Source organism: Thalia democratica, chromosome 2, assembly GCF_965202585.1.
Source record: "Thalia democratica chromosome 2, ktThaDemo2.hap1.1, whole genome shotgun sequence".
Classification (NCBI taxonomy): domain Eukaryota; kingdom Metazoa; phylum Chordata; class Thaliacea; order Salpida; family Salpidae; genus Thalia; species Thalia democratica.
Window position 1 is genome coordinate 2,438,907 of NC_139166.1, and position 14,556 is coordinate 2,453,462.

The following is a 14,556-nucleotide window of genomic DNA, read 5'->3' on the forward strand; positions in this document are numbered from 1 at the left end:
CTTGTGCTTATAAATATGGAAACCTTTTTAAGTATTCAGCTGGATTTTTTTTACATTTGGAAAATACAACAAAAACATCCTGTGCAAAAGCTTTTTTGCACTTTATGATGAACTACAGAACATCTAGTGTAATTTTCAAATTATGGTCTTATGGCCCCTTTACCAATCTTGCAAATAAAGTCATGAGATTGAGTCACAAACATTAACTTATTTTAACTTGTGCACTAAAATAAACATAAATGAAATAAACCAACTCACCTAAACAACTATTTAAAAAGTTTATTTTTTGTTATTAATCATTTTGTATACACTAATTTTGATAAATAAATCAAAAATTTATAGCCTTACACATAATGATAATAAACAAATAAAAAGTTGAATTGAGTGTGTTTATTTATTAGCATGCAAGTTTTTAATATGTTTTAACAATGGAATATAAACACGTTGGTCTAATTAATAAACTGTTATTGGTTCATTTAAATAAATTGTTATTTTAAATATTTTTCCAATTGTAAATTACACGTGAGAACTTGAGTTGAAGAAAATTTTGTGATACAAACAATTATTCAAAGTTAATTTTATACAGGGTTGCCAAATACTTTTGAGAAATACCTTCCAGGTTTTCTGAGTTTTTTCCAAGTCTTTGGAAGTACAAGTTTTTGGGTCTAATTTTTTAATTAAAAATTAAGTTTAAGGTAAAACCTGTTTAAATAGTATAACAGCATTTAAACAATAATGTAAACTACTTATAAAATTTTTAAATAAAAAAATAATTTATATGATAACAAAAAAATTTTATCTACATGATAAATTTTTTGTTTAATAAACTTTTAATAAATCTTAATAAAAGTTTAAGTTTTCATTTTTATTTCTTTTAAATCAAAAAAAAACTTTGAAATTTGTTGGAGCATAAGGAGTTTAAAGTTGTCTAAAACATTTTATAACAAAATAAACAGTTTTTAAGGTTCAAAATTCAAAAACTTCCTAAAGTTGTATACTACTCAAGTAAGATCAACTAATTTAGATTAATAATGAAATTTATTTTAGTGTTAGGTTGTACCAAGCATGCTTAAGTGTTGTCTTATTTTTAGCTTAACAGAACAATTAAACAACTTTTTATGCCGTAGCTTTTTTTTTAGTCAAAAACTTTCAACTTTTTTAGTTTTAATGTTAAAAAAGAACTGTAAATTCAACAACTTTTTTCAATAATACAGCTCAAAATTATTCCTTTAAAAATTATATGCTAAATTTTGGCTGTATTTTTTTATGTTGTTTTAATATATAGAATAAACTTAGGATGGTTATACCTAGGAAATTACTAGTTAATATTTATTTAAAATTTAAAACAGTACCTCTTTTAAAATTTATTTATCAATATATACAAACTCACAAGTCTTATTGGTGGCCATGTAATACAATTGTATGAAAAATATTTAATAAATCCTGTAGAAATATTATAATATAATAAGTTTAACATATAAAGATACTAAGATTGTTTAACACTTTAAACTTAAAGTGGTAACATCAGTGGTTTTAGAAATACAAAACTAATTAATAGATGATAAACGGTTTAATTATAATACTATATGTAACTTTATAAAATAAATTATAAAAATTAGCTGTATCCATTTTATAATCTTTAAATAAACACAGAATTGGTAATTAAAGAACTTTTTTATATATTCTAAATAAACACATACCTCTGTTCATAAAACAGATATTTTCAATCACAGTGATCTACATAAGCAGTTGAAGAAACCTTATATTTATTAATAGATATATCTTGATTTTAGATTATTATAATTAACTAATTACATACTATACTATGATAGTCATATAAAGAAAAGCTTGAATCACAAAAGCAAGTTTTTCCTCTTCTTTTTCTTTTGAAACAACTTGGACTTTTTTGGTGAACTGCTTATTTTTGAGGCTAATTTTTTCTTTTCAAGATGTGAATCTTCACTTTCAGATGTTACAAGTTCACTCTGTGAGTCTTCATCTAACAACTTTCTCTTTGGAGGCTGGGTATAATTTATTTTCTTTATGTAAGCTGAGTTGCTTTGTAATGACGATTGGCTTGAAATGTTTGGATTCAATTTGTTGTTTTGGTAGTCATTCAAAGCCTCTGAAACTCTGTTTGTAAATCCTGAGGTGCAAAAAGTTTCAAAGCAAAACTTTTGCATGGACTCTTTGTCTGTAGTAAGTTTACAGCTTTCTGTTGTAGGTTCTTCTTTTTCAGTAAATTTTGCTCCATTTTGTTTTATATCTAGTGATTCAGGGCATTTACTTTGAATTATCTTTTTTAGTTTTTTATTCTCACTTAAAAGGTGATTTACAGTCAAAATAAGAGGACACAATAAAAAATTTGTATCAGTTTGAAACTCAAACTTCCACTTAAAGGGGAAAACTTTAGAGAACTTGTTTGAAAAAATCAAAATTTTGCAAGAACTTCTATTTATATTTTTTTCATGAAATTCAAAAACAGTTTCAGCATCATCAAAGCTGCCAACTAGATGTTCAACAATTGACTCAACAGAAGTTTTTAACCTCGGATTTACTTCACCATTTGTTTCTTCAATTTCTTTTACATTCAAAGTTGTGTAGTAAGTTTCTTTTATGTTGGTAATAGCAAAGCAATAACCTTCAGAAGTTTTGCTAAACTTTGCAAGCCAGGTTTTATCACAGTCCTTTATAGAGATTGGCTTCCAAGGCGTTTTGTTTTGAAACAAAGATTCCATTGCAAATAACAAATAACTTCGTACTGAAGTATTTAATTATATCTTATATTTTTTTAGATTTTTATTCAAGTACTGAACTGACAGGGTCTTTGACTGAAACTTAGTTAAATAGAAAAATAAATAAAATCTTGAAAGAATCAAATTAGTATTTACTTATAATGTGTAATAAAAATTTCAAATAAGATTTATCTTTAATTGACTTTTATATAATATACAAAATCTTTACTGTAATAGGTTTACCAAAAAAAAAGTGAAACATAAACAAATTAATTTTCTTTAATAAAAATTAAATTTCTTAATATATCTATTTAAAATATAAATAGAGAACATTTGTAAACAACTAAAACATATTTTTAGCAACAATGACTATTTATAAAAAACTATATAATTAGAACATGCTATAAAACAAATGAAAAATAGTAAAGACAACAATAAAAAGTCTTAACTGGGCAAAAGTAATCTCATAATAAAAAGGGGTTCTAAACTTTAACTTCTACTTAAATTATTAATTCTGGGGTTCCTTTAAACCATATTTTTACTTAGTTATCTGTTACTAACATTTCAATGTTGTGTTCTTATACTATCAATTTTAAATGTTAACTGTATTATGATTAGAAATCTTCTAAGTAAAATTACATCAAAATAATCCAGGATTCCCCAAAGTGAGCCATTTCAAAAATTTAAGGGGCCTTAAACTGCAAAGAAGCTAAAATTAAAGGGTGGGCTGAAGCCACTCATAAAATCATTAATAATCATAATTTTTAAATAATAAAATCACTCAAATACTGTTAAACAATAAGTCAAAAAAAAGCCTGATATTTATAAAACAAAAATCCAAACTAGCCTGTGTTTTGCAAAATAGTTCAAACTGGCCTGAGTACAATCTAACCCACGGGTTAAGAAATTTGAAAACTGCCTGAGCTGTAATGAGCTGCTGCAAATTCCTTGTATTGTTCATCGTTTGAATGTTGAATGTTAAGATAATATTTAGATATATTTGCTGTCATTGAAAAATGAGGCTTAAAACTAATGAAGCAATATTTCATCAAAACATAACAGTTACATTTTGATGTGTTCAGTCAGTGTGGAGCTGATAGCAGGAGCTACTGTAACTAAGTTGAACTTATTTGTATTTGTTTGTTGTAGGTATTATATAGATAAAATATTTCAAATTGCATGTTAATTGCTTTAAATTATTTGAATTACATTTTAATGTTTAATAGTTTATTAAGCCTTTTACAATTTATTGCTAACTAAAAGTTTATTTAACTTTTAGTTAATTATTTTAACTCTTATTAAATTAATTTAAATAGCTGCCAGTTCTTATTTTTTTACAGTTTATTGCACTAACCTTAGTTTATTATTAAGTTTGCACTTTTGCCAAGTAATTTATAAAAGTATTAAAAGTAATTTATATTTTTAAATAGAGACTTTGTAATAGTCAGGGTTGCCACACGTTTTTACCAATTTTTTTCCAGGTTTTCCACATTTCTTCTAGGTTTTTAAAAGTACACATTTATAGTTTAAACTTAAGTTTAAGGTAAGAAGCTGTGTTAAATAGTAAAAACATTGAAAAGATACTGTAAAGCTACTTTAAGTATGTTTTTTGATAGAAAAATATTTGATGATGACAAATTTTTTTTATATTATAGATATTTTGAGACAAACGGAAACAACTACAAAATATGTGAAAATTGTTAAAATTCCAGGTCTTTTTAGCGGTTTTTTTCAAAATTTCTCAAATTCCAGGTTTTTTTGCCTAAATTGTCAAACTCTAGGTTTTTCCAGGTAAAGTGGCAACCCTGAATAGTGTTTTGTGTACAATAGAAACATTACTGATACTGTTTCGTCTAATTTAGTTAATTATTTTTAATTAGTTTTTTCCTTCCCACCAAGAAGTTTATAATTATTTTAACCAAGAATTTGTCACACATTAGGTAGATTTTTTTTTTGAGGCTCTTTAAGCACATGATATTTAAGGTTGAAATTGTTTTTAATAGTATTTAGTTACTGAAAAGATACTGTAATGCTATTTAAAACTTGTTTTACAATATAAAAAGTTCCAAAAAAAGGTTTTTTGAAGTTTATTCTGAATTTCTTCCAGGTTAATCAAAAAATAAGTTTTTTGGTCCATTTTTAGTAAAAAAAAAATGTAAGGTAACAAAAACTTTATTAACTATTAAGAGAATATATTTTAAAGCTACTTTAAAATTACTTTTATAACTTTAAATTGTACAAAAAAATCATTAAATAGATTTTTTTTATCTAATTGAAATTTCATACTTTACATGTAAAAACAATTAGAAATTTCAGGTTTTTCAAGTTCAGTGATTTTTGTTTGAAATTCCAGAAGTCAAGGTTTTTAACAAGCATGTCCAATTTTTTATTGAGTCTAATAGTTATCTTATATCCAATCTAAATTCCATAAGTTTACATGCAAAATTTATTCAAAACTCCAGACTTTGATTAACAAGTATCAATTTTCAAGGATTCAAGTTTAAATTATTACTTTTCTATGCATCAAATAAACTTCAAAGTATTTTTAAATCAAATAAAGCTTGATAATGTTAAAGGGTACTTAGTCAGAAAGAAAATAAGTGTTTGGGAATCGAATAGAAAGCAACCAAACTATTTAAAAATATTTGAAAAGTTAGTTAAGTTTCATTGATTTTGGGGAAATTATTTCTTCCGGAATAATTATGTTAATTTTATCTTAAGCTGAACAAGCTAGATACTATGGCAGCCAAAAGTCAAACACCATCTTTCTAATAAGAAGAATGGAATTCTTCCCTTAAAGATGGAAATAAACTAAGAGAAATCATTGGAAGATTTACTTATAAGTCAAGGATTTCTACTTAAATATTTGAGTAATAAAGATCTTCAGTAAATAATCTTAAATCTATTAGGCATAAAAACAACCTTTACAAAATACTTTGCAGAAATAACTTTAGTAAAATGCACCAAGTAAAAGAATATAAAGTTTATAGAAAAAAGTTAATAAAAATTAAAACAATTTCAAAAAAAAGTATTTTGAAAAAAGACTTCAAAGGTGTAATAAAGATTCAGCAGAGACTTGGAAGGTAATTAATAATATTACAAACAGACAGAAAAAAAATATTCCTCATAAACTTGAAATAAATGAAAAATCTTTTGTTAATTCAGATGAAATTGTACATTACTTAAACCTTCATTTTGCCAATATTGGAAAACAAACTTATTTAAAACAGGAAATTCATACAAAGTCTTCTATAAATAGCCCAAAAAACCACTATAACAGTTTTGTCTGGTTTGATGTACATGAAAATGAAATAATAAGTATTATAAAAAGATTAAGTTCAGATAAAGCTAGTGGTGTAGATAATATTTCTATTAAAATCTCTAAGAAAATAAACTATCATATAGCTCCAGTTATTAGTGAACTAATCAAGCATTTCATGAAGGTAATTACCCAAATTGTTTAAATTTAGCTAAAGTTATACCTATATTTAAATCAGGTTCAAAAACACTTCCAGAAAACTATCGACCGATTTCACTTTTATCAAATATTAATAAAATTATAGAAAAAGCCATATATAGTCCTTTATACAATTTTTTTACAAAGTTCAATATCTTAAATTCTTCTCAGTTCGAATTTAGGGAGGGACACTCTACTACCTTAGCTCTTTCAGAGTTTGTAGAAAGTACATTGTCCTCCTTTGATAAGGGAAATGCAGTTTGTGCTGTTTTATTAGATCTGAGCAAGGCCTTTGACTGTGTGGATAGAAAGATTTTGTTGACAAATTAGAATATATTGGAATAATGGAAAAATGCATAATTTAATAAAATCATATTTAACTGAAAGAAGGCAATTTGTTAATTTTGGAGGGCATGAATCAGATTGGGAGGGTGTAGAAGTAGGAGTGCCACAGGGTTCTGTATTGGGACCATTATTGTTTTTGGTATATATAAATGATCTTTAAAAAAACACCAGTCTAAATGTACTAAACTTTGAAGACGATACATTATTATATACCACATTTACAAAACAGACACTGCACACCTTAATTCAGAACTAGATAATGTATCAAAATGGTTAAAGGATAATAGGCTTAAACTAAATACTGATAAAACAAGGTACATGCTCTTTCACTCGGGTAAAAAAAAAGTTTGGAAAAACACAAATTTACATATAAAATAGGTAATACATCCATATTAAAGGTAAAAAATTATAAAATTAATATAATAAATTATTTTAAATTTTAATAAATTTAAAATTGATAGTCACCTCAATTGGTCTGACCATATTGAAGCAGTAAAAACTATTGAAGACTATTTGTATTTTATACAAAACAAGGTACTTTTTAAATCAAAATTCCTTATACTACATCTTTAATTCTCTTCTGATGAGACATGTAAGATATGGTTTGTTGTGTTGGGGTAGGGCAAGTAAAACTAAAATTACTGTGATCGATAAACTCATTAGTAGAGCATTAATTCTAAATGAATTCATTTATTCTAAAGATTAGAGTGAAAGGGTTAACAGTATAAAAATAGAAAAGAAAATATTAGATGTTAAAAATATGTTTAAGTATGAGGTAGGAGTTTTTAGGCACAAATTTAAAGAGATACTTTGCCAGTTGACTTTAAGCCTTACTTTACAAACGTTAATAAAATACATAATCATCTAACAAGATTTGCCAAAACAAACTACTTTTTCCCAGAGTAAATAGTCTCTTTGGTCTTAAAACATTATCTTACCTTGGTTCTAAACTATGGGAAGAATTGCCTAGAAACTTTAGATCAGAGCTATCTTGGAGCACTTTAATATGGAATGAGAGAAAACTTACTTAAAAGACAATCTGAAAAATATTAAGCTTAATCTTTACCAATATTTAAACTTATATCTTTATATTGGTGTTAGTACCTTTTTTGGGACTGATTGCTGTTGTTCTTATAACTGGGTGAAGGTAGAGCTGGATTGGTATAATTTGGTTTTGTTATTTTATTTATTATATATACTTTTTTAATTTGTTTCTTGTACATAAAATTTAATAGTAATGTTTTGTCCTTAATGACAGTGTGATTAAAAAAGTAGATGTATTATTTTCTTTTTTAATTCTATTTTGTAGTTTTTTGTTTATTATATATTAATTGTTTATTGGTTTCAGAAGATAGAGTTTCTAAATTTAGAAGTAAAAACTTGATACTTTTTAGACATTCTTGTTATTTAATTTTATTTGAAAAAAGTTAGTTTTAGGTTTACAAACAGTTTATTTAACTTAATTCAGGGTTGCCACTCTTTGAGCCAAAAAATCTTCCCTGAGTGACCAAAAATTTCCCTGAGTAACCTTAAATTTCCCTGAGTTTCCCTGAGTATTTTTCAAATATTAAAAAAAAAAATTTCTTTTCTAACACAAATTATTAATACCTCATTCTCATTTTTCTTCTTTAATAATAAAAGGAAGGTTGTATGTGTATGCTTCTGCATTAAGTTTATGAAAAAAACTGTTTTCAAAAACTCAATCTTAAAAGGTTTAAACCAATTAAAAACTAAAAACTAAATTTTACCACAACTTTGTGTAAACTTGTTAGTTAACTTTCTACATAAAAGAATAAAGTTTTTACTGAAAACAAGTAGTTGTAAACAAATAACAAATAACTTTATTATTTGAAAAATAAGAACTAATAGTACAACATAGTGTTTTTTAAACTACATAAGTAACTAAAAATAAAAAGTTTATTAGAACTTTTTAATGAATAGTTAACAACAACTTTCATTTCTCTAAACTGTTTGATTTTACTTAAGTAAATATAAATTTAAAACTTAAAAAAACTACAATGTTAATACTAAGAATATTGAAGAACTAGCCGCAAGGCTAAAAAAATTCTAAATAACCACTTAAATAATAAAAATTACTACTTTTGAACAAAATATTGAAACTGGATTAACTAAACCTCATTCTAGATCTAGAAAAAAATTTCCCTGAGATTTTCAAAAACTTCCCTGAAATTTAGAGAAAAAATCAAAACTTCCCTGAGTTTCCCTGAGTTAAAAGAAAAATGCCAAAATTCCCTGAGTTTCCCTGAGATTTTCTACAGTTTGAAAATTCCCTGAGATTCCCTGAGTTCCCTGAGTGTGTGGCAACCCTGTTAATTAAAATACTTTTATTAACACTTAACTTTTTTCAGAAGATTTTTGTTAAGTTTTATTATTTTGTATTTTAAATTTAGCTGTTTATTGTTAGAAGTGATTTTATTTTAAGTATTGTATTCAATTACTAGTGTTAGATTTTATTGATTAAAACTGAAATGTTTACAAATCTATAAAACAGTTAAACATTTTTTTACTCTATTTTTATTTACCTACAAACACATATACTAGAAATTTAAAAACATTATTTTAATATACATGGTGCTCTTACAGTTTTATGACAATACTAAATATTTTATCTTAACTGACATTACTAACTCTCCCCATTTATTCAATTTTGAGATATTTGTTGCATTTTTTGTGGTTGCTCTTGTAGAAAGGGCAACAAGAAAAATGTGAATGTACATGATCATAAAAATAGAAATCTAGGGGAGGAGACAGTGTGGAGCCCATAGTAGACTATGGTTTCCATGGTCAATATTGGCAGTAATGTGTTAAAAAAGGGTGCTTACCATTTAAAAAAAAAAAATTTGTATATATAGTTACATTTAATTTTTTGTACATAAGTTTTTGATTTTATTTTTTTATTATTGTTTTAAAGTTAGCTCAAAGAATTAGTTACAATTAAATGGTGTGCAGCTCGATGATCAAAAGGTCTTTCTCCACACCAATCCATTGACCTTTGTTGTGAACATTTTTCTTTCTTTCTTAGGCATATTTAAGCTTTAAGTGGAAATAAAGTTAAGCCAATAATTAATATAATTAATTGCATAACCTTTGGAAAATAAAAAATATCAAAAAACCTTGAGAAAATTTATTATCAGGTATAAAACATCAAACTTATTTAGTTATTCTAAAACTTGAATCCAAATTTATCCTTCTGATAAGATTTTTTGTTATTGTTTTTTGCTGGAAAATTCCCCTTTTTGCTAAAATCTTAGCATTCAACCTAATAATACTTGCGTTTGTAAAGCTTATCTTGAAAATTTAACAACAAAAACACAATATAATTTTTAATTAAGAATCAAAAAACTTAAAACCATTTTAAAATTTCTAAAAAAACATTAATCTTATTTATTTCTAATGTAAATTTAGTCATGTTGGTATACTTCTTTGAAAAATAAAACAATAAAAATACGTTTGTTTTCCTGAGCTTTTTACTTATTGAACATTTGAACTGTAAATATATTTGTTACTTTTATGTTTTATTCAAATAAATGTTTCCAAATAATAGAACCAAAACAAAATTTTTTTTTTATTTTATTAAATAAAGCATCATACAATTGTTAATGAATAAAAAAAGTTTTGTAAAACTTGTCCAGTTTTATATAAATTTAATAAAAAAGTATAAACTTTTAGAGTGGGTCAACTATAGTTTATAAATTTAAAAAAATCAAACAGTGAATTGATTACCTTGTATTAACTTAGCAATAAGCTTGAATCTTACATAGCTTGATTTTTTTTTCTCTAATTAAAAAGATATTTTTTAGAAATTTTAAAAATTAATTAATATCACAAAAAGAAACTGCTGAAATAGTATTAAACTAAAGTTATGACTTTTTACTAACTGAAAATTTATCTAACATTGAAATCACGTAATCAATCAAACTAAACTGCGGAATCTCATCAAGTATCAGCAAAAAAACGAAATTAATAAACAAATAAAAGTAATAATTATAATGATATTATAGTACGTATTTAAAAATTTATAAAAAATTATACTGCCAAAAGAAATATTTTATATGACACAACGTAATAATATAAATATCTATTTTATAATAGCAGGCTGAATATCCTACCACTCTCTGGTTTGTATATTCTTGTTTAAGAGGCGCGTCTAAACTTTTTTCAGTGGGGTAGCACATTATTGTTTGTTCAAAAAAAAGTATTTTCTTTCAGCTTTAAATAAAAACTTTAGAAACTTTCATGAATGTCTATTATATAACTGTTTAAAAACTTCCTAGCTACATTTTTTTTTTCAAAAACTAGTCCAAACAGAATTCAAAACATTGATAAGTAATTCAGTTCTTTAAATTTTAGTAAAACAATTAAAATATACACCTTGGTCAATCATTATTGATAACGTGAAAACATTAGCTAACATGAATAACGAAAACATATATAAATAAAAACTGAACACAAGAATTAAAAATTAGTAACTAACTTATTTCAATATTAGTTAAACATATTCAATGGTATGTAAATAAATTGATAAATGAAAAAATTCCAGTTAAAATAATTTAGCTAATGATTAAATATTGATCAAAAATTAATAATGTTCGAAAAACAAAATAAAACCAAAAGTGAAAGTTACAGTTTCTAAAGAAAAGAATAAAAATCTTTGAGTTGTAATAACGATCAAAATTAATTTTTAAACAATTTTGGTTGGCTTATATTGTATCAAAAGTTTCATTTTTCTTATGTGCAACTTTTGAAATTATAACATTTTTATGCAGTTTTTACTATTATTCGACATAATAGCCTTCAAAACTACGTCATATTAGTAAGACGTTTAGCAAAAAAGTTTAGCAAAAAAGCACAAGTAATTCTACTAAAATATGTAAGTCTCTGATTAGATAATGTTTTAATTGAATATTCTAAGCTTTTTTACTTATACTTCTTTTTTTCAGCGGGTGCACAGGAAACAGGAAATCAGTCTAAACATGCCCCTGAAAACAAATAAGTTGTTTTTTTACAAAAATTTTGAAATCTATTACTAAATTGAATGTTAGCACACACAAAGATAAGTTATGCTTTTAGACAAACCAATTCAATTTATTCTTGGGTTAAAGAGTTTCGTAATACAAATTTTAAAAGTACTCTAGCCGCGAAATATTTTTTTAATTAGGTCTAGCACGCAGACTAAAAAAATCTTCAATACTACTTAATATAGAAATAATATAAAGCAGAATTTCCAAAAGTTGTTCATATGGCCCCATGGAGTATTATTTCTGAAACAATGATATACGCCCCTGAGTCTCATCCTTGTTTTCAAAAATAAAATCTTGACTAACTGTACAAAATATTGTTCAAAACTTCAAAAAAGTCAGTTTTGTCACACTTTAAATCTAACTTACTTAGCTATTGTTCTGTTGCAGAAACAAAATGTTAGAAAGGCTAAAATTTAGAAGCTCCCAGACTAGCCAAATGAATCTTTTAGGATTCATTTTTTACTGTGTATGAATATCTTTCGTAGAGGAATACCCTATTTTTAAAAAACATAATGAATGAAATTTACTTGGATACTAAATCAAACAATCAATAAAATAAAAAGGAGATAATGAATCAAAACAACCATGTAAGTTTTTCATTTTTGAGGTTTTTGAAGATAAATAAAAAATGGTAAAGTTATCTTTACTAAAGAATTGAACAAAACATTTAAATTTTAGAAAATACTTAAAATAAATGGTGTGGTGTAGTTTAAGTCAAATGTAAAGTTATGGTTTTAATACAAAGTTCAGAACTTGTTTTGCAGTTTTGTCTTTTTATACAAAAATTGACTGTATTTTGCTTGAAATCATATATATTTCTTGTTGTTAGTTTTGAAAACAAAAGTATTCTTATAGTAACTTGAGTTATACTTCTATTTTTATACTCAAAGTTTATGATTGTTTTCAAATATACTTATAACGCCAAATTTTTTTTAAATATTTGCTTATTTTTTATTAATTAAATTATGTAGTAGTCATTTGGGTTTTCAAGTTTAAAAGAAAGATAAGGGTTTTAGTCTATTTATAATAAATATAATATGAATACATTAGTTTATTAGATAAGTTATAAATTCATACCTTTTCATAGTATTTTGAAATTACCACATATCCAAGGTAATAAAAAAGTGTAGTTAGATTACTATGTAAAAAAAAATGGAAGGATGGAGGAGTTAAACATATTTTAATGATACTGATAAAAGTAGTTGTTTACTGAAAATAGATCTATTATGATTATAGAGACTTAAGCTGCTGTTAAAGTCAAAGAGTACTGTGAAATTTTATAAAAAGGGCACACTAAATGTCATGTAAAGATATTAATAAAAACCTATCTTTATTCAATTTTTAAAGCTTACGACCTAACATTTTTTTTAACTGATCATCGTATGATTAAAATCTATTTTGATAAAAATTTTCATTTAATTAAAAACAGAATATTTTAATAGAAATTTCAAATAAATGTTTCTTAAAATTTTTTAACATTTGTTTTTTCAGGTAAATATTGCTTAAAAATTAAAGAAATATATAGGTATAAGTGAAGAACTACAGTTATAGTTTTCTCCTTTTATAAGCAACCTATAATACTCGATACTGATCAATCAAATCTGAAAACTTGTTTTTATTTTCTAAAAAAGGAAAACTTAGATAAATTTTACAAACTTAAAGTTGTATAAATAAAGATCTAAGTTGTAAAATAAAACCTGACCCCTTCATACTCCCATATGGCTCAAATAGTTCATTGAACGTTCTGATAATTTTAATTAAAACTAATTTATATTGTATATTTTTTGAATATAAATTTATAATTGCAAACTATGAAAAACTGTGCAAGCTTTTGAAAAATAAAATGAAATACAAACTATATTTTACTTCTATGGTTATGAGATGACATTATTGTATACCATATTTATTTGTATGTAAAATGAATAGATATTAAATTATCTCTATCTTTACCGGGTATAAATAGGTATAGAAACTTAATTTAGTTATAAAATTAACAACAAAAACTATGTACAATTTATTGCCTTCACAAATAAACGATTCAAAATGGTGCGCGACGCTTAAGTTTTCTAGGCATTAATCTTATACGAACTTCAATATCGATAAAGGTGGAAAAGGCGATATTTATGAACGTAGAAATCCTATCAAAATTGTTTCATATCGTACCACAGCTTACGTCTTCGGCCACGAAGTCTCACGTAAGCTGTTTTATATCGTTCTATAGTTAACCTCTGCGGCCGCGCAGTCCCAAGCCAACTATTTTGTATCGTAATGCCATTCACGTCTCCGGCCTCGAAGTCTCACGTGAAAAGCTGCACCTACTTCCACGAAGGAAGAGTTGCCCCGTTAAAGCGGCCTAGGTCCGCTCCGTAGGGTAGTTGAGGTATAATAACCTAATTGTAGATGTGCTTCATCGTTTATATACATTTTTACTCTCTCTTTTGCAGGTGGCTTGACATGTTGAAAGTTGCAGGTGGCTTGACATGTTGACAATTGCAGGTGTCTCGTTGCATGCTGGAAGCTGCAAGTGTTTCGGCATGTTGGAATCTGCAGGTGTCTCGGCACGGTTTTAATAGCCAGCTTACATACTCACCTGGTTTTGCACACGGCAATTAACGAATACAAAATTGTATTTATTTTGCCTTTGTCAATCAAAAAATATCGAGTAGAATTTAAAACATAAAATAGAGAATTGTTGTTATTATTTATTTGAAACTTGTCTTTTGAAAAGAATTTTTAATTAAAAAAGTTTTAAAATTTATTCTAATGCATGCATCGACATATGGACAATTAAAGTGAAATAAGTATAATTTCATATAAAATGTCCAACAACATTACTTAAAACTTTTTTTTTTGGCTTAGTTAATGTACTAAATATTAAATATGATATAAGCAATATTTGTGTTGAAATAATATAATTTAGAATTGTTAAAACTCAAATGTTGTGGACTAGCAAGTTGAGAAATTTATTTTGTGCTTT

At 25.4% G+C, this 14,556-nt stretch overlaps 1 protein-coding gene across 1 annotated transcript; it reads right to left on the minus strand.

Annotated features, from left to right (window-relative positions):
- Positions 1–1,443: 1,443 nt before the first annotated feature.
- On the minus strand, positions 1,444–2,824 carry LOC145829776 (uncharacterized). Its single transcript, XM_082937645.1, has one exon. The coding sequence runs from the start codon at positions 2,736–2,738 to the stop codon at positions 1,854–1,856; it is 885 nt and encodes a 294-aa protein (XP_082793771.1). The 5' UTR covers positions 2,739–2,824; the 3' UTR covers positions 1,444–1,853.
- Between the last annotated feature and the right edge of the window lie 11,732 nt (positions 2,825–14,556).

What these genes read in the sequence shown, in the direction of transcription:
- LOC145829776 (XM_082937645.1), bottom strand. Translation starts at nt 2,738, where the DNA reads ATGGAATCTTTGTTTCAAAACAAAACGCCTTGGAAGCCAATCTCTATA.